The sequence below is a fragment of the Seriola lalandi genome, unplaced genomic scaffold, assembly GCF_002814215.2.
Source record: "Seriola lalandi dorsalis isolate HSWRI2012SDOR001 ecotype SW California unplaced genomic scaffold, Sedor1 jcf7180002054889, whole genome shotgun sequence".
NCBI classification, from domain to species: Eukaryota; Metazoa; Chordata; class Actinopteri; order Carangiformes; family Carangidae; genus Seriola; species Seriola lalandi.
This window is the reverse complement of record NW_019525441.1, coordinates 838,266-858,402: the sequence shown is the minus strand read 5'-3', so window position 1 is coordinate 858,402 and position 20,137 is coordinate 838,266. Positions and strand designations below refer to the sequence as shown.

General features: G+C 41.3%; 1 protein-coding gene across 1 annotated transcript; it reads left to right on the top strand.

Moving 5' to 3' along the window:
- Nucleotides 1–4,494: 4,494 nt before the first annotated feature.
- On the top strand, nucleotides 4,495–18,852 carry st8sia1 (ST8 alpha-N-acetyl-neuraminide alpha-2,8-sialyltransferase 1). Its single transcript, XM_023429157.2, has 5 exons — nucleotides 4,495–5,294; nucleotides 6,227–6,371; nucleotides 10,472–10,581; nucleotides 13,621–13,713; nucleotides 14,163–18,852. The coding sequence occupies exons 1-5, from the start codon at nucleotides 5,116–5,118 to the stop codon at nucleotides 14,641–14,643; spliced, it is 1,008 nt and encodes a 335-aa protein (XP_023284925.1). The 5' UTR covers nucleotides 4,495–5,115; the 3' UTR covers nucleotides 14,644–18,852.
- The last annotated feature ends 1,285 nt before the right edge of the window (nucleotides 18,853–20,137 follow it).

Here is a 20,137-nt window from a genome sequence, read left to right as displayed (position 1 = left end):
ATAATTCAAGGGCAATTACTTCATTTGGTGGGAGTAATAACTGTTTATTTAGCAGCGACTAGAATATTCACCATTTTGTTATATGTGCTATATTTGATAGCGACAATTCATTCAAGTCCTGAATGCACAGTTGGTGGCTATGTGAAAACCGTTGTTCCATAAATATAATGTTGAACTATAGTATACCCATTAAATTATTTGTGCTTTGCCTCTTTTTAGTCAATGAAGACATGAGTTGAACCAGTTCTCTGCTGTTGTATGATTTTGACATGTTGAGGGAGGGTGTTGTAGTTAGTCAAGGGGGAGGGTGCAAAGGAAATATAAATAACTCTAAGCCTTGCTTTTTTCTTTTTTTCAAGCCTCAGCACTCCTCCCCACTCCAATAATTTCCTTACAGTCACCTTAAACAAACATTTGACAGTATTAACAAATTCTTACACCACAGGCCTCTGAGAATTTTTAGTATAAATTAATTTCCCCAACTTTTTACAAGGCACTGGCAGATCAGTTTTGTTTTGACATACCCCAGCAAAGTTCCTGTTATATTAGTGCTACAGTGTCGAACACCATCCGGTGTTGCTTTCTTCCACAAATACAACAGAGGGGGAACAGGAGCTAAAAAGACAATACCTCAGTGAGCAATGAAAGGCAATAAAAGGAGGAAGACGCAGGGGACAGCAAATGTTCTGTCTTTTTTTTTTTTTTTTTTCTCAATGATCCTCAGCAGGTGGGAGTGCTATTTCTGCTGCAACCCAACTCCCTTCTGCCTCCACGCAGACACATACACAAAAGAATCCTGAGGCCTTGGTATCGGGGAAGTGCTTGTAACGTACTTTCTGCTGTTGCTGCTTTCCTAAATAGGTATAGGTGACGGCTCTGTGTGTTGCCCCGTATTTCTCCTCACACAGTAAATCTTAACAGTTGAACGCATTCTGAACCTTTGGGAAGGAGGCAAAGAAGAAAGGACATCAGCTACAGCTACAGAAGCCTCGAAGACAGGTTGATGGAGCTTGATCTTCAAGGGATTTCATCCATTCTCACCTGCTCTTTGAAGTGTTATTTGTTTTGTCAGTTGTTGCTATATAATCCATTTGAACCCAAGGTCATGATCCAACCAGCTCAGCCATGAAGTGACTAGATGTTGACTTTGGGGTCTGTATTACCTCTTAAAACCACTTTGTACTGTACGCCATTACCCAAATAATGATCAAGTCCATTAGGCTATAAACAGCAAGCGATACACTGGGTACTGTACACTAAATGTACAATGTATTAAGGCCATTCAGTGACTCAGTGGTGGAGAGTAACTAAGTATAGTGCTAAAGTATAATTTTTGAGGTAGTTCAGTATTTCCATTTAAGTTTATCCTATACCTGTCCTCCTATGTTTACATTAGGGTTAGGGGTTTACTAGGTTAACTTTTGATACTTATATTTTGTTCTACTGTAGCCTACTTTTCCTTGAGTATCATTTTGAATGCAGGACTTGTAGTAGAGGATATTCCCCTCACTGCGTTTACCTACAGGAAAGGTTTGGCATTTTGGTCATTTTTTGGCAGAAAGTAGGATAAGATGATTGATGCCATTCTTATGTCTGTCCATTAAATATAAAGCTAGCACCTTCAGCAGGTTAGCTCAGCATTAAGACTGGAAACAGGTGGAAACAGTCATAAAATCACAGAGGGTAAGAAGCTGATAAAGATAATTCATGGAGGATTATTAAGATTTACTGCTTCTCCTAATACCTAATAATAAATAATGTTCTGCCTTTAACTAGAGAACTGCAGAATGAATATCAAAGAAGATTCAAGTCATTTTTCTTCTGTTCTTCTGCAACCCTGCCTGCCTCTCTCCTCACTCTTTTTGGATCTTACAGACCTCCATACTGGCACCTTTGTTTGGACACGGGACACAGAGAGCAGCTGACACAGGACTTCAGCCAAGCGGCCTGCCATGGCATCCCTCTGCCCACTGGTCTAACCTTGACGCTGCTCTCCAAGATTCCTAATAGGGTGCAGTGGATGCCCTGAGTAACCCACATTTCTCAGCTACCCTCCCTTTTATCAGCCTGTATATCCAGACAAAGAGACAGGGGGGCTGTGAAATAACTGTAGGATGGTTGCTAGTGCATTAATGTTTTAGTGACGTGTCTGCTTATATAGTGTTGACTATTTGATTTAATCCTGTCTTTAGGAGAGATCTTTGTACGTGCTTTTAGCTCCCTACCTTTTTTGTTTTGTTCAGATTAAACTATCTAGGTATATGTAGGTAAAAGTGTTTTTGCATATGTGGGAATGCCTCTGTGTACATATCATATATGTTATAATAATTCTATTTTAATGCGCAAACAAATGAAGGAAAAAAATACCCAAGATTTGCATCAGTTCCTTCAGCACAAGACATTTTCCTTTTTTAAGAAAAAATAAAGGCAACTGATTTTTAAATAGTCTATCTATCTCTCACACACACACACACACACACACACACACACACACACACACACACACACACACACACACACACACACACACAAAGCCTTGTAGGTCATCTACATTCATGTATGTCCCTGACCATTACTCCTAAGTAGGAAAGAAGGGTGTTTTATGACAATTCCTTCCTTTTGTTATATTTGTACTGTATATTTATACTGTGTTGCAAGTCATCAAAAATGTCCAGTGTCTGCCTCCACCCACATTTTCTATGGAAATAAATCAGCTTCAATAAAGTCTGAACACTGATTTTGTCTAAATGAGAGCTACTTTAGCTGCAAGTATGCTGGAAATCTGAACAAAATAGAAAATATGTAGTATTGTAGGGCATAATTGAATATGCTAAAAGAATATGCTGCTTTAATTTGTAGATAGAAATAGGTAGAAAATGTGTGGATTAAATAAGATCATAAGGTGCTTTCAGTGTGGAGTTAGGGTGTGGTTCTGTGGCTGACATCGGCTGCAATCTCTCAGTCATTTGAAAGCATTTTTTATTTGACGCAAACAAAGTCCAGCAGGGGGCGGCAGCTCATCACATCACTGTGCTCAGCAGGAGGCTAGGGAGATGCTAAATGTTCTGCAGCAGCCAGTGTCAAGTCAGCAGGAATAAAAACAGAACGGAAGCAGGAGTTTCAAAAGAATACTTAATATACAAAATAATAATAACAAATGATTTTAAGCTATTAAATTGGGAATGGGGCCCCAAATAAGACTAAAAAAGAAAATATCACATATATCCATATGGCAGAGTGGATAATGAACAAAATCCTAAATTATCAATGTGAAAACGGAGGGTAGAGCCTCCGAAACCTTTCGACCCCTAGGCCTGTGGCCAGTAGGTCCATTTGTTAATCCGGCCATGTTTTTTGCACATAAGAGACATCACATGTATAGGTATGTCTTCTGCTTTATACAATCACTTTACATCAATAGCTGTTAAACTAGAACTTGTAAACCCATTCTGAGGCCTCAGTAATTATGCATGATGCCATTTTCAACCTCCTCAACCGAGTGGAGCATGATGACTTGTGTTTTGCAGACGCACAGTCTAAACCCACAGATCTCTATTCTACATTTCAGTAACAGTATATCACGAGTCACAAAAAGATAATGTACATTAAAACAAGTTGCATCTAAAATGTAACAGTTGATAAGAGCTCTGCAGCTCTTGTTTTACAGCATTAATTATGAATGTTGTTTTAACAAGAACAACTCTTTCTTGCTCTTTATTTGGTCTGGGGAAGTTTACATTAGGGCAGCAAGTAACAATTATCTTCATTATCTGTTAGTGTCCCAATTATTTTTAGTAATTGTGCAGTTCAAAATTTTGTTTATAAAATGCCAGAAAATAGTGAAAAATGCGTGTTAATATTATATGTATACTATTATGTATGACACAGAAAAGCATCAAATCCTTACATTTGAGAAGACAGAAATCGTACAGTGAGCAACAGTTTGCATTAGCACAACCACCAACACTGCCAGTAACAAGCTAACAAACAGCCTAAACAAATAAAAGATGCTAACTGCGCTAACCGAAAGCTAGTCAGCGCAGAGAACTAGCCGTTTGCATTAGCACAAGCACTAACACTGTCAGCCACTGCCAGTTACAAGCTAACCAACCAATTAACTACGCTTACCGTTCTGATACGTCTTCTAGTCGCCGACTTTAGTGCAAAATAAACTCCTCAAAAAGTCTTGGTCTGACTGAGGCTCAAACTTATAGCTAAGTCTCCGATATTTCTTCTGGTAACCATCTTAATAGGCACTGCCGTTTCACCTGTCAAACTAGCACGAGCAGCGGTGGTGGGCGGGGCATAGGGCCTGATCCAGAACATGTCTGGAGAGAAACTTAAAGTGCTAAGCTCAGCAACACTAACAAAGGGCTATTGATTAGTGTAGTGTGTATGTGTGCTTTTATTTTGAACGCCGACTTCCGCTCTCACCCGTGCTTTTCTGGCTGACTGGACGCGCCTCTCACAGCACAAGAAGCACTTTGTCTCGGCGGAGGGGGTGTTGACAGGAGAAAGAGGGAGAGGAGGAGGGAGACTGAATTGGACTGGACTGGTTCACTTGCAGCGCAGACCCTGCAGCAGCAGGACGAGGACGGCGGAGGCCCGAGGAGGGGACCGGATCGGGCGGGAGAAAGCGGATCTTAGTGGACCGGCACACATACACACACGCACGAGGACCACCCTTTCGGACTGGGATGCAGCGGGAAACCGGGCGGGGAGGGGGCCCGCATGATTCCTCACGATCCGCAGGCTGTAATGATGGTGATGATGCACGGAGGGCAGAGCGGTGGAATCCTGCAGAGCCTGACACACTGCACCACAAACCCGCAACCGAGCGTTAGACGCTGCTGCAGGGATAACCACTCTTGCTTCTTTCCATCAAATCCTCACCAACAGAAAACCGGGTTTCCAAACCGATGCTTGAGCCAAAAAACCGCTTAACAGACTACCTCGCAGCTCCATTCATACCCCCTCCACCCTGTCTGTGGAATGAGACGGGGGTTTGCAGTGGACGGAGAGACCAGCTTTGAACCAAGCCTGCTTTTTACTACACCGGTTTGGATGTGCATGCACCGGTTGTTTTGAGCCGTGCAACGGACAAGAGAGGGAAAGATGTTGGTACGATGCTACCGGGGCAAGCTGTCGGTGTGGGCCGCCCTGTGCGTGCTGGTGCTCTGCTGGTTTTACATTTTCCCCGTGTACAGACTCCCACGCGATAAAGAAATAGTGGAGGAGGTGCTGAGGCAGGGGGAGATATGGCAGAAGAATCAGACCGGCATCGACTTGTACAGGTTCGTTTCAGGGCTCACGTTTCTCTTCATTGATTTAAAGCAGTGTTTCCCAATCTGCGGCCCGGGGCCTCCATCTGTCCTTAAGTAGGTTGCTGGGAGCCCTGCTAATAAAGGGGCAGTGAATAACAGAATGCAACAAGAAAAGTGCAGATTTTCCTATTTGTTTATGGTTTTTATTTTTGACATGTGTCCACTTTTGAGAAGGGAAATATCAAAGTGTAAAGATTAGAAACGAATCAAGCAAAAAATAACAACTGTAATTCTCAAAAAAAATTTTCAAATGTTTCAATCAGTCAGAACTTTGCAAGACATCAGTGAGAAATATCACAGTAATACCACAGGCCACACAGACATAAAAACAAACACTTAGGCAGCACAGATGCTTTTGTATTTGGGCAGTGACACTGTTTTTAAATGAAAACGTTATCAACAGAGCATGTTAGTTACACAGTGGCAGTCTTATTTAAAGATTATCCTGCAGAGAACATGTGCAGATGATTCTCCCGAGGCAATGCCGATTAGGGTAATCAGAGAAGGTGACACTTGCAGAGCAGCGGGCAGGGCCTACAGGGGGATGAGATGAGATGGGGATGAGGAATTAACAGTGAGAAGGATGAGGACAGTCCCAGTTTCCAACGAGCCTGCAACTGAATGCTCAAATCCTTTCATCTCCAGCCTGATATTATTAAATTGAGGCACAAATAAGATAAAATATTTGATCATTTCCTCTCATGTACAGTAACTGACCTCACACAGTGGTCCTTTGTCATACCATATTAAAACACATCTTGCTTAGGCTGTCTCTAGGCAATTAAGTAAGCAGTTATTATAGCCTAGACTAGAACCCCTGATGACCTGTGAAATCCAATTTGTGTTAAAGTGTCTAAACTTATTTTTATTTAATTATAATTTCTCACATCCTCTCTGCACAGGAAGTTGTTGACAGACTGCTGCGATCCACAGAGGATGTTTGCAGTAACCAAGGAGAACTCACCAATGGGCAAGGTGCTGTGGTACGATGGCGAGTTTTACCACTCGCACACTGTCAACAACGAGACATACCCACTCTTTGTGCAGGTAGGAAAGAGAGTTTAATAACCATCCATATAAACAGTAGCTGTAATACAATTGGCTGAATCACAATTGTATTTGCAGTGATAGTCTGAAGGGTGTGAGGCTTTTATTCTGCGTTGAGATTTAATGGTTCGTTTTCCCCTCAGACAGCCACAGACTTCCTTGCAGTCATCAAGATACATGACTTTCAAAGAGGCAGCTGTCCTCTTGAAATGTAACTAAGACCAGATGTTGGAAAACGATTTTTCTACCAGTCAGCGCAATACGACACTGTTAGTGGGTACTGTGGGTTTTAGCATGGATCCTTGTTGATCCATAATGACGCGGGGGAGGAGGCTGTGGAGCAGATAGACACTCTCAAAAGCAGAGAGGATTACTGCTATAGTGTTTTCAGTGTGAGGGGGAGTCACTGTGAAGACGTGAATGAGGAGGAGCCGGTTAGTGCTACAAGACAACTTAAAGATGCTGGAAACATCAGTTGAAATACAAGAATCAAGGATATATGTCATGTTCTTTCATATTCATTTATTCAACTCCACAATATTTATGTATCACATATATGTGTGTATGTGTGTGTGTGTGTTTGTGTGTATATATACTTATTTTTTTAACATGATGAGGCTCCTGCTCTGTGTTTATCACAGAAGAGGATTTGTCTTGTCGTGTTTCTTTCCACTTTGGTCTAATCTAAGATAGGGTTATTTAAACCATGAGTAAATAGTGGAGGAGGATGTGCTTCAAGTTTACCCCTCTCAAGTTATCCCTTTTTCCTTTCCAGACCTCAGCATAGTGCAAAAATGGACGTAGAATGTGTATTTATGCCTCTGTTTGTGTGTCTGTACCCAGATAAGGGCTGTTGGGCTATTTTTACATGGTTCCATGCCTGTGCATGGGTGTGTGTGCGCATCTGGATGAGGGTGTTTATATGTGTTTGTGCCTGGAAACAGGACAGGATGAGAGATTCAGGTGTAAGTGCTGTTGCTGTGGTTTTTGTATCCAGGGGCAACATATCTCGCTAATAATCAAGATTGGATCCCTATTACTGGTGCCGCACAACTGCCGTCTAATATGCCGGTCTGTAAATGTGATGAATATCTGACCCTAATTTGCAGGCGTGAGCCGTGCATTTTCATTCATGATGGATGGGGGAGGAGAGGATGAATAAATAAAGAGATGAGAATATGAAGTGAGAGTGGCTGAGCAAGACAAGTGAATGTACAGCAGTAGGTTTAAACAGAGTTTAATGTCACTGTGTGTTTGTGTGTGTGTGTGTGTGTGTGAGAAGTAGAAGTTCCACACTGTTTTATTTCTAATGAAGTGCTTCTGTGGTAAATTCAGAATATACTGGTTCATCCAAATTAGACCTGATTCCTTGATTAGTCAATTGAGAAAATTATGTTTGTGATCTATTCTGTTGGTTGGACAAAATGAGCAGTTTCAAGATATCACCTTCAAGTTTTACTATTTTAGGACATTTTATTGACAAAAATGTGTCATTGATTAACAGAGAAAGTAATGAAGAGATTAGTCAATAATGAAAATTAAAAAATAATAAAGAAATAATTTTTCTGCAGACTGTATCCACAGCTGAGATATTTGCCACCAACCATAAAACATAAAATTTTTCACATTTGGAAAACTCAACAGCAGTGTGTCTTTCCTGAAGGAATGTCCTGGTTTCTTAATCAACATAATTTGAATCTATGAAGCAGATATCTTACAACCTCAGTGAATAAAACCAACTATATTTACATAGATTCCATTCAGAATAAGAATAAGGTATGTTTGTGATTTGGGTGGACTGTCCCTTTAACGCTAATCTTCACAGTTATCCATTGTATTTCCTTAAATCTTTGACTGTGCGTTTGTGTGAGTAATCTGTGTTGTGACAAATATTCCTGGTTCACACACAGGTTCAGCAATAATCACACTTAGATGTTACATTCTGTTCCATCCATCATGACTCTGTCTCACTGGGATGTTGCTGCTCCTTATTTTTCTTTGTCTCTGACTCCAGTGCATCACTATTCCCAAGGTTGTGGTGACATGTCGGTGCATTGTACAACTTTGTGCTCTTGTGACTCTCTATCTAATGCTTGCAAGCCCTATTTTTAGTAGCATGGTTGCACTTACTGTACAAGCCTATATTGTGGCCAGTTCTGTGTTTCCCAGAAGGAAGGTAACTGGTATTTAGGTGGGATGGACAATGCTCAGACTCACGGACATAAATACTCTGTACTCTTAACTACCAGTGCTGTGATTGCAGGTCTGTTCACAGACAACCAGCCACACTACACTAAGCTTGCAGCAGCTACAGTATCTGGGCATCTGCCAGGGAATGTGCCAATTAGGGCTTTGACAGTTAATTGCTGGTTGGTTCAATAGCTCAAACAGAGCATCCATACACACAGCTTACTGGGCTGTACAGTAGAGTCCTATGATCTTTTCTTTTCTGATGTAACCTTCTTGTACTTCCCATTTCTGTTGTCCCATGACAGTGTACGCAACAGACATGGCTGGGATAAAGGATAGGCTTTAAATAAAAGAATCTAATTTCAGCATCATGAAAGGTTTGGCAATCCCACACAAAAGTCTGTAAATTGCAACAAAATATTGTTGATCATTCATAAATCACATGACAAACACATACATTGAAGGTTTCTCATTATGAAACTGCAACCGAAACAAACAAAAAGTTTTGGCCCAGCTCGGAATCTGACATTTTATGGACAAAAGCATTACTTGAAAATCCTAGGGAACAAACTAAACCAAAATCTGTCAAGATATTGGTAAAAGATTTGGATTAAAAGCTTTACAGAAACTGCTGGACTGGACAGTGTCCCTATCCTATAAGTTTTAGCCCAGCTGGTTCCCCTCCCTCGCTTGATATCCTGTTAGCAGGCTGTTGTCCACTGACTTACCCCACTGTCACGGTCCAAAAGAGACCCTGAGGCAAAGAGAAGTGTGTGTGTGCATTTGTGTGTATGTGTGTGTGCGCTCTGAGGGGAATAATGAGCACAATTGTTTCCGCTGTCTTGCTTAATCCATGCCACTGACTTAAATGCAGCCAAGGCAAAGAGTAAGGACATTTTTGGCCCTAGCTTCATGAAGTGTGGTATTTCAGTGTCCTCTGTAACAGATTTAATACTGGTCTATACACTGCTTTAATTTAGAGGATGATAGGGCAGTAATTCACAACCAGGAGATTTCTCCAGTTGCTTTGGGGTACGTGGAAGATTGTGAAATTGTTAACACTTGAAATAGTTAGCTAAAAGTAAAGGATAAATGGTTGCAATAGCCAGCTAATAATAATGGATAAACAGTTGAAATAGTTAGCTAAAAGAAAGGGATAAATGGTTGAAATAATTAGCTAAAAGTAGATAATAACTCAACGCCCAACACTGTGCTCCGCATGGTAGCACGATCATCCAATCTCAACATTTAATGCAAGAGTTTAGTTGTATCAAAAATTATTGTAACAATATCAAGTTTTATATAATCACATTAATAATATGGAGTTTAAAAGTAGTTGAAATGAAAGGATACTTCTGTCAGGGCTGTGGGAGTATGTCGGACAAAAAAGGTTGGACCACTGCAATCTGTCGTTTTATGTGACAAATAATGTGAGGACATTTAGGTCAAAGTGAACATCCACTGAATAGTTTTTGGTTAGATGATTTAGATAATCTTTGTTTATTTTTATGATACAGTGTTTTTTGCTTGGTTGAACACCCTGTTTAATTTCAGATTTTACATAGTTGGTATTTTTGATCATTTCACCACACATACTTCCTTGTTCAAGGAGCATATGCCAGAAATGGAAGCTGATTCATAAGACGTATGACCCCGACTTGGTTTTGTGCAGCTCCTCGGTTCATATCTCCTTTGCTCGTTTGTCTGTCAGCATGTAAGGCTGTGAAGGGGAAATGAGGAGTAGCTGAGGTCCCGGGATCTGCTGAACACAGAGTGATTCATGCGCCTGCCTGAACCTTAGGAGCGAGTTCAGAGAAAATTGATATTTGTTTTTGTGCATGTGTGTAACTGGCTTTATGTGTTTATGTCCACGTGCGTTCTAACAAAGATGCATGATGTTTTCTCCCTAGGACAACCCTCTGCAGCTGCCCCTGAAGAAGTGTGCGGTGGTGGGCAACGGTGGCATCCTCAGACACAGCAAATGTGGACGGCACATTGACCAGGCCGACTTCGTCATGCGGTGAGAAATAAACGACTCTCTGTTTCTGTGGCTGCAAGTGTGTGCACGAATATGACTGCTTCACTGCGCCTTCGAATGTGAATCAGCCGTGCCCAAGAGAGCAGCCAAACACAATCAGCCATCAGTGATAATGAGAGCTGGTGTCGACTGTAGGCAAGAGAGAGAGACAGACGGACAGACAGAAAAATGGGCCAGGGCGAGGGCAAGAGAGAAAAGAGGTTGGTAGGAATGAGCAAGCAAAATAGGAACAGACTAAGATGATAAGATGAGGCATAAAGCAGAATGAATCCATCTGGTGGGGCATTAAAAATATTTAGCTTCAAGAAAACTCAATCCTCGACTAAAAAATAAATGCAGGGTGATGATGTGGGATTTTATTAGAAACACACGAGAAGAATCATTTATCATTTACATACTGTGGACATAAGATAAAGATGCTTCCCATTTGAAAAAGAGAAGTGTGTGTGTTGGTTTGGAGGAGAAAACCATCTCTGAAGAGAGTGTTGCAGCAGAATAGGTTGAAGAGAGAACTGATGTAAAATCTACAGTCGTTAAGTTCAGATCAGAAAAATGCATGGCATCTTAGATTGGGTCGACTGCCGGACAGATGTTCGCAAAACCTCTGATCCACAGTAGTGGAACAAAAGCCTAAATTATCATTATATCAGTCTATGACTGTAAAGGCTCTTTAAACCACTAATCACTTCTAAATACAAATCAAAAATACAGTCATACAGCTCATGCTACTTGCTTTTTTTCCAGGTCAGTTGTTTTCCTAATGCTAACCTCAAGCATTTCAGTGACAAGTGTTTGAACTTACTTGCGCCTACGTTGCAGGAAACCCATGACCCATTTTATTCTCACTCAGTGTGAAAGACTGACGGAGCTAAAAGAATATGAGAGACTTTCTTCTGCAGCAGTTTGATAAACATGAACTGCTATTTACACAGTGACACAAAGTACATCTATTAGATCAGATACGCTCCTATAGGTCGTATCTGAGGGTAGGGATAAACAACCTACAGTCGTTTTGGTTGGAGAGCTTGTTGGCTTACTATTGTGTGACAAGCTAATTATATACGTTGAAAAGATGTGTTTTAATTCATCTTGATAAATTAGATCCCCGTCCGACAAATGTGGCTTTTAGCTTTCGATACTTTTCACCACAGAGAGCTAGAAGCTACTGCATGTACAGCAGACTGTGTGGACTGATGAGGACTACGGTGTTTTACTTGCTGCAAAATAACAAACTTGTTTACTCTATCTCTTAATCCTGATTGCTCGAGTTGACTGTGCTGGTTAAATTTCATTGTGATGTGACGTGAAAGAAAAATTTGAACCCCTGCTTGTGGATCATCAGTATTTTCATCATTGTCAGTTTACCCAGACGAAAGGAGGGGGAGGAGGTGAAATGTGATGCTGCCTGAGGATGAGCATCAATCCTGAAACACAATGCAATCAAGACTTTTGTGTGTCCTTCATTCCAAGGAAGGCCTGTTTTTGTGCACATATTGATCATATTAAATTATCTCCCATTTTTGTATTCATCATCTCCCCTCCTTTGTTCTGAGTGTGATCACTGACCTGCTTTGGAAGCATTTCTTTTTCTTTTTCTTTTTTTTTTTACAGTGTTTCTTTACCGCCATGTCACTGCTCTTACAGACTCTTGTTTCATTCCCAGTTTGACGGAAGTGACACTGTTGCACAAAACCCCAAGACACTGCAGCTAAACCACTTTAAAATGTGGCCAAAAATCTGAAATTAACATAAAAAGAGACCCCCGTCTGCCCCCCAGCAGGATATTGCACTCTCCATCTGCTGCACAACAATAACAATTTTCTTTGGAGAGAGGCTGAAGAAACCTACCAGACGTGTTTTGAAGGAGATGAGAGGAGCTGGAACTGAAACTGCTTAAACAAGATCATTTTAACCTGCCTGTCCTCCTAACCTATTAACTAAAGTTTTGCCTGGAAGAGAGAAGAAAAATGTCTTGTCATCATTTATGCCAATTTCTGTCAAACATCCAATGCCAACATCCAGCCAATTAACCTATTGTGCATATTTTTGGACTGTGGGAGGAAGCCGGAATACCGAGAGAGAACCCACACAGGCACAGGGAGAACATGCAAACTCCACACAGAAAGGCCCCAACCGGGATTCGAGCCCAGAACCTTCTTAATGCGAGCTAACCGCTGTACCGCTGTGCCACTGTGACAAACATTCAAATTTTTAGCAATTTCAGGCTGCATCAACTCTTTCATCGACAATAATGATCATCCAGCTTCCTCAGGCAGCCAGATTTGAATGACTAGTCCAAAAAATGCAACTGACAGGGAAGTAAAAGTCAAACAGTGATTGGTCAACATCAAGCAGGGACCCAGAAGACTGAACTTCTGAGACAGTTGAACCTAAAAACTAGGAGAGAAGGGGGAACTACAGCAAGCACACAAAGACATTTTACAGCATTCACAAAACAAAAAGCCCTTTTCAGCTGTCTTCCATTTCCTGCATCTGCTGATCATAAACATCTCTGATGTGACAGAAGTCATAAACCACAGATCATGCGCGTGGGGAAACAATTAAACCATAATTATTGTAATTCAATCCATTAAACACGAAATATAAATTTTTGGATGCAATGTTATTGTTTTAATTAGCATCATAAGGGAAGCTGTGTCACTTTGTGTTCCTGTGTGTGACAGAGGAAGAGAGTGAAGAGGAAAGTTGTGTTCAACCATTTCGCCACAGCAGCATAGGCTGTAATTACACAGGGACATAATCACTACGGTTATTAATGATTTAAAATATAACTACTCTGGATGAGCAGGGGCAGATCTCATCGGCCTCTGTTCGCTATCATAATAAAATCTAATTAGCCATAATGACTTAAATGAATCCTTTAAGTGTTTATACTGTGTGTGTGTGTGTGTGTGCGCGTGTGTGTGTGTGTGTGTGTGTGTGTGTGTGTGTTGTGTGTGTGTTTGAACAGCTTACATCAATCAACATTGTGGATGTATCGTGTGTGTTTTGCTGATTTAGGTGCAACCTCCCGCCACTCTCAAAGGAATATGTGGAGGATGTAGGAACCAGAACACATCTGGTTACAGCCAACCCCAGCATCATCGAGAAGAGGTAACCAGGTTGAACTTCGAACATCGCACGGAATCAGAAACATGTCGGCATCTAATTATACAGAGTCTGTTTGAGCATCTTAGCACAGATGGATGGAAAAGGCTGATGGGTTACAAGGTGGAATCAGTGTGATGGTGCCTGTAGATGTACTGAGATACTGATTTATGAGAAACAACGATTAAACTTAAAAGCGCAGTTCACAAAGCTTTTCAGGAAATATGTCGCCCTAACTAAATTAAATATGAAAAACGTTTAGTAAAACTAGTCAACACCACAGTGACCCTATTCCTTTATGAGAACACAGGAAACTTACTTCCTCTATAGACAGGCAAAGAAAAGGAAGAAGGAGCAGATGAATACACAGGAGATCATGTTGTGGTTTCACCACAACATGTAGAATAACTAGAATAAACACTTTTTCTCTGTATCACTCTGCCTTCGTCACTCAGATTTCAGAACCTTCTGTGGTCGAGAAAAGCCTTTGTGGACAGTATGAAGGTCTACGGCTCCAGCTACATCTACATGCCAGCGTTCTCCATGAAGCCCGGCACCGACCCATCACTGCGGGCGTACTACGCCCTGGCAGACACCTCCTCCAACCTCACCATGCTGTTTGCTAACCCCGAATTCCTGCGCACCGTGGGCAAATTCTGGAAGGCCCGCAGCGTGCACGCCAAACGCCTCTCCACGGGGCTCTTCCTGGTCAGCCTGGCCCTCGGGCTGTGCGAGGAAGTGACGGCCTACGGCTTCTGGCCGTTCTCCGTCGGCCTGGACGAGCAGCCGGTCAGCCACCATTACTACGACAACATCCTGCCGTATAAGTGGTTCCACGCCATGCCAGAGGAGTTCGTCCAGCTTTGGCACCTCCACAAAAGTGGCACGCTGCGCATGAGGGTGGGACACTGCCCCCCCCAGGAAGGAGGGAGTTAGAGTGCTTTTGGGAAGTGATGTTGTGGTCAGTTCAAGCAGAATAAGATGTTTTAGGTCGTGACTAAGCAGGAAGTTGTTGTCCTGACATAAATGGGTGCACTTGTTTCCTCTGAGGAACCTCGGCACTGCATCTGTGTCCATACACACTCCTGCTAATCCCTAATTATCATAAGAATGTCCTCCACCCAGACCAGCAGCATCAGGGACACAGTAGACATTGGCACACACACACACACACACACACACACACACACACACAAAAACACAAACACACACACACACACACACACACACACACACACACACAAAATGTAAAATAATCATACATTCCCAAAAACCTGCCATATCTCTACCCCGTGTTTCTGAAACTGTGTGTGTTCACGGATGTGTCTCTTTTTATGGGAAGCCTCAGCTGGGACTAATGAAGGTGAAAGTGTGTGGTTGTGGGGGATGGGGGTTTTTTGTATGCTGACTACTGTATCTGACTGACATATGGGGCAGCTGGACCTAACCCCCCTCTGGGTCTTTGTTAAACAGAGACAGAAGGAATGGAGGACCGGGGGGAATAATAAAACGCACTGAAAGACTGGCGAAATGCGAGGAACAAGGGAGAGATAATGGTGTCTAGTACCTAGTAGCTTGAATAGGGCTGAAATTTAATGGAGGAAAAAAAAGAGTGGCAGGGGGGAGAAAGAGTGAAAGCTGGCTGGTGTGTGTATGAAAGGATTTTTCTCTGCTTTCCTTCAACCAAGCGCTTGATAGGCATTCTCTGGTGCCAGACAGAGCTTTAGTTCAAAGCAGGAGCCATTAGAAATGGAGTCTTAAGTCCTATATTCCCTCGAATGTTTAGCCAAGCTGCATTTTAACCCTTCACCGAAAAGGGAAAATGAGCACACCACAGTGTATCCATATTGTTTTTGTTTGCCAAATGGGATTTTTCAGGATTAATGTGAATTCTTCTTATGTCAGTGGCCATGAAGAGAAGAGAGGAAGCATTATCAACATATATAATGAGATATGAAAAAAAAAAAAAAAGAACATCACATGGAGTTACCTTACCTTTCATCTGGCGTCATCACTGACTGTTTGGTACGATTCAGTCACAGGCAGGCTCCTTACATTTAAAAAAGCCTATCCCACTTCTTTAGAGGGGCTGCTAGAAGTTGCCTCTTGGTAACTGCTGTACTTGCCAAGTGCCAAGCCAAGGGAACAGTGGTTTCTTTGATACATGTTCTCGCACTGTCCTTGGGCTCTATAATGGCAAGACACTCATATAAAGAGAGGTAGTGACAGAAACAGACTTGAGGACTCGATGTCACTAAGTGGCATTTTAATGGGGTGAGTTTGTTTCTTTAGACACCATATAGATTAAATTGTGTTAATGTTAGTTAATGTGTTTTGTTTTTGGCATCAGAGCACAGGAAGAACTGAGCCGCTGTCCTGTGTTCCTTTTTATAATTGTTTTTTTTTTCTGTGCACAAGGAAAAAATAACTCGCTCATGAAGCCACCATGACAGATGTTTTTTTGTTTGGTTTTTTTTGTACTTGCAGGCCTTGCAGATGGACAACAATGTACTTGATTGAATTTTTTTTTTTTTTTGTAAAAAGAAATGTTATGTTACTTAAGCGTAATAAATGTGCCCGTGCCATATCGTCAGAATCGCAACAACGGATGACTCTGCATGGAAAGTGCATGGAGTGTACCACAACCCTTCAAAATGCTCCTCAGACTCGAGGTGCGGAACATGTGGATAGTTTGGTGCTTTATGCTTTTATCCACTCCTTGTCTGTTAAAACTGAATAAGGTCCAGTGCCTTTGAGATGTATCAAGGCAAAAAGAATTCATGCATTCAAACGAGAGACATTTCTAATGCTGATCGTGCTCTTACATGTGTTTTGATTTTCTTGGCTAAACTGTGGATCCGTCACAGGACAATATGTGACGCATTAATGACCCCTGACTTCACGTAAAATTTACTTAAAGTGAGCTACATACAGCTGGACCAAGTTAATGAGATGAAACAAAATTAAATCATTTCCAGTCCGACCGCACGTGTGGCTCCTGGAGACTGAGAACTGAACATGATGAACACTTAGACCAATTTGTTTTACTTATTGTGATGTTTTCTTATTTGCACCTTTATAATTTCTCTTCGTTTTTTTCTCTCCTGCCCAGTATTGTGAATGAATGAGTTGTGACACGGTGTGAAATTTAAGTAAGCATGATGATTTTTAAATGTGTATGTGTTTTGGTACACAGATTTTTACCTATATCCATTATGTTTGGCTTCACACCTTCATTCCATCCTATCCGACTGATGGAAGACCCGCTGCAGAGCCGAGAGGAGGAGATGAATCTGTGATGTAAACGTTGGTCTTTTAATGCTGCGACCAATTAGTTTCCCGATCTCCGATCATTCTTTAAAAGTAAACTTTTTCAAAAGCTGAAGTCTAAACAAAGTCGTAACAAACTACAGTTGTCACCAAAGGAAAAAAACACAGTCTTTGCCGCCGTGCTCTTCCTGCTTCAACCTGCACAGCTCACTTGTCACGTGTTGTGTGCATCTTGACAGTTCGCAAACACAAAGTCTTAACCAGTGACATCATACATCAGGTTTCAGTTATTGATCTAGCGTGGAAGAACATGGAAGAGCAATATCATCACCATCAGCAACAAGGGCAGCATATCATCAGTTTTTTACATTCCAATCACAGGTTTCATGTCGAGCAGTTGTAACAAGCCAACGTGTGCTCTACAGTGTCATGATCATGCTTGTGTTTTCCAGTGTCGACTTGCTTGACACTGGAAAACACGTATTGGCTTTCTTGCTAATAATCGCACGAGAAAATCAATACTACTCTAAAATGCACACGTTACATTTCTCATCTAACTCTTGGGTGGAAAAAAAGTGAATCAATGCATTTTCCCCAAAATGTCGAACTATTCCTTTTAATGCTGCCAGTGTTAGCATGAGCTCCATGGGGGGGGGGGTAATGAAACAGAGCAAAAATAGAGCACACAATGACAGTATTGTCCATTTCCTTCCCTGTCTCAGGCCAACTGGTCACATTTATGTAGCCACAGTATGTGTGGCTGCAGGGTGACCAGTTGGTTGGAGTCTGGTCATAGTAAGGTCACATGTTTGATCCCCCCGTAGCAGCCGTATGATGAGCCACACGGATCTTGAGCAAGACACTCCTATTCCTACATGATTACAGTGTGAAACCCAGCCACTGTTTATGTGTCATGATCATAACGTCTTCTACTGTTCAGTCCTAGTTGTTCATGCTGATGATCTTAGTGCAGGTTTAACCCAGCAGAAAGTCTCAGATGCAGAGATGGTTTTGTGAGGACACGCTGTATCACAAATGACTTTACAAACTTAATATGAAGTGGGTCAATTAGTAGATGCAAATACATTTTGCCATTTGTTTTAATCTGACGAGACTACTGACTACTAATGTTTAGGCAGAAAAACAAGTTAAAGCCTCTATGTGTAGGATTTCTATACGATTGTAGCGTATTTCCCAAATTATCCTAGTGGCATATATTGTCTATAAGAAATAAGACAGGCCATTCATCTCGCTGTCTTTGGGTTGAGTCATTGCTGTATTTTTCAATACTACCACTAGGGGCGCCGAAGTCAGCTATATTACAATTCTGCACATAGTGGCTTTAAAAAACTGGAATCAAATCCCAAACGAATAATTAAAAATCAAATATACTTCATGTTAAACTATACTATAATAATCTGATTAATTGTTGACACAATTGTAGTTGTGGTGATGCAATACATTTGGTTAAAAGAAGTACAAATAAAAAATTTTTAAATTTTACAATTTTTGCTCAACTTTCCTACATATTTAAAATATTTGATGTTTTGCCAGGCTTGGTTCTTTTAAACAACGGATGTAAATGTGCTTTATTTGCCTTGACTGACTCATTTTGTTACAAAAAGAAAAAAAAACATGTTGAAGGCACTGCTGTTTGTGCCGACCCAACCATCACCTCCTCTGCTCATTCAAATCATCTGATGTGAGCGACCCTGCCTGAGCATGTTACAAAATACATCAGAAATGCAGTTCAACCAATTGTATGTGCCACCTGGAATAAACTGTGAAGGATGAATATGAAAAAAAACTGATGAAAACAACCATATCCTTATACAAGGCAACACTGGTGTCCAATAAAAGATGGAAAATGAAAAATGCTTGCAGCTGTGTGGTTTTCTTAAAGATTGTTCTGGTGTTGGAGCATTGCCAGGTGCTGCTCTGTTACATGTGCTCATTCTTAGGTGATGGCTTGTTTCATAGCCACATATTAACAAAAGATAAATGTAGAGCAGCTGAGTTTAAAATTGAGAGTTGTTTTACTTTTTTCTGTTTTTGCGAGGCCTCTCAAACCATTTCCTGTGCTTTACCGTTTGTGTGGGTTGTGCAGGACTTAGTTTGTTTAGAGGTTATGAATGTTTCTGCTCCTGCAGAATGGCAATTATGGCATCAGTGAGTCCCTCTGCTTGCCACAGCCCCGTCTGCATGGCCTGTTTTCTGGGCCATGAATTTTTAAAGATGTGTCGGCAAAAGCTGCACAGCTGTCTCCCAGGCCCCTGTTCCCCGCTGGACCGTTCAGCTTCACATGTACTGTACTTATGATCAAGGCCCTAATTTGTCTATCTGGTATGGAGAGGATGGAGCATATTAACGATGATAGAGATTTAATTATGGAGATTTGAAGGAAATAGATGAGTGTGCTTGTGTGTGTACATGTGTGTGCATTTGCTTGCAACAGGGAATGTATTAGCAGCATAGCTATGTGGATGGCAATGTCACTCTGTCGGCTGGTCCACCACTGTGGTCGACTATGATTAAAAGAATTGCTATGTCTTTTTTCTATTTCTGGCACTCAAGCAACCTACCCATACAAAGTAGGAAATGTTAAAAGTTGAGTGGGATTAAGAAAATCTCTGTCTCTCCCAGACACACACACACACACAGACACACACACACACACAGTGTCTGCACTATTAAAGCTTATAATAGCAACTCTTGGACATGCATGAGTGTTTCTGTCTTTCCACAGGATACACCCAGAACTCACTCAATGTGCTGATATGGAAATAAAGTTTTGTGTGCCATGCAATGCTGGAATTTGATATGCTTGAAGGGTTTAATGTTTAATGTTTATTGTTACACGGATTTCATGACCATCCTTTTCTGTCACAGACCTTTGACCTTCATAAGTTTCATTTTCTATCTTCATTCTTGTTACTGATGTGTTACAAAACAAATCTGTATTCAAAGAGCTCCTCTCGAAGAGACTCATGCTCTGCTGTGAGCGGTGACTGGACAGTGAAGAAACTGTAAACACTGTTTTGGACAGTCAGATGACCTCCTTTAAGTCTATAATGAAAGACTAAGAGGTACTGAGTGACTGTCTGAATACAGCATGTAATGTTTTTATTTGCTTATGGCACCACTGATGCTCTTAGCAGGT

What these genes read in the sequence shown, in the direction of transcription:
- st8sia1 (XM_023429157.2), top strand. Translation starts at nt 5,116, where the DNA reads ATGTTGGTACGATGCTACCGGGGCAAGCTGTCGGTGTGGGCCGCCCTG. An exon ending in CATACCCACTCTTTGTGCAG is followed by an intron (nt 6,372 to 10,471) that starts GTAGGAAAGAGA and finishes TTTTCTCCCTAG; the next exon opens with GACAACCCTCTGCAGCTGCC. An exon ending in CCCAGCATCATCGAGAAGAG is followed by an intron (nt 13,714 to 14,162) that starts GTAACCAGGTTG and finishes TTCGTCACTCAG; the next exon opens with ATTTCAGAACCTTCTGTGGT.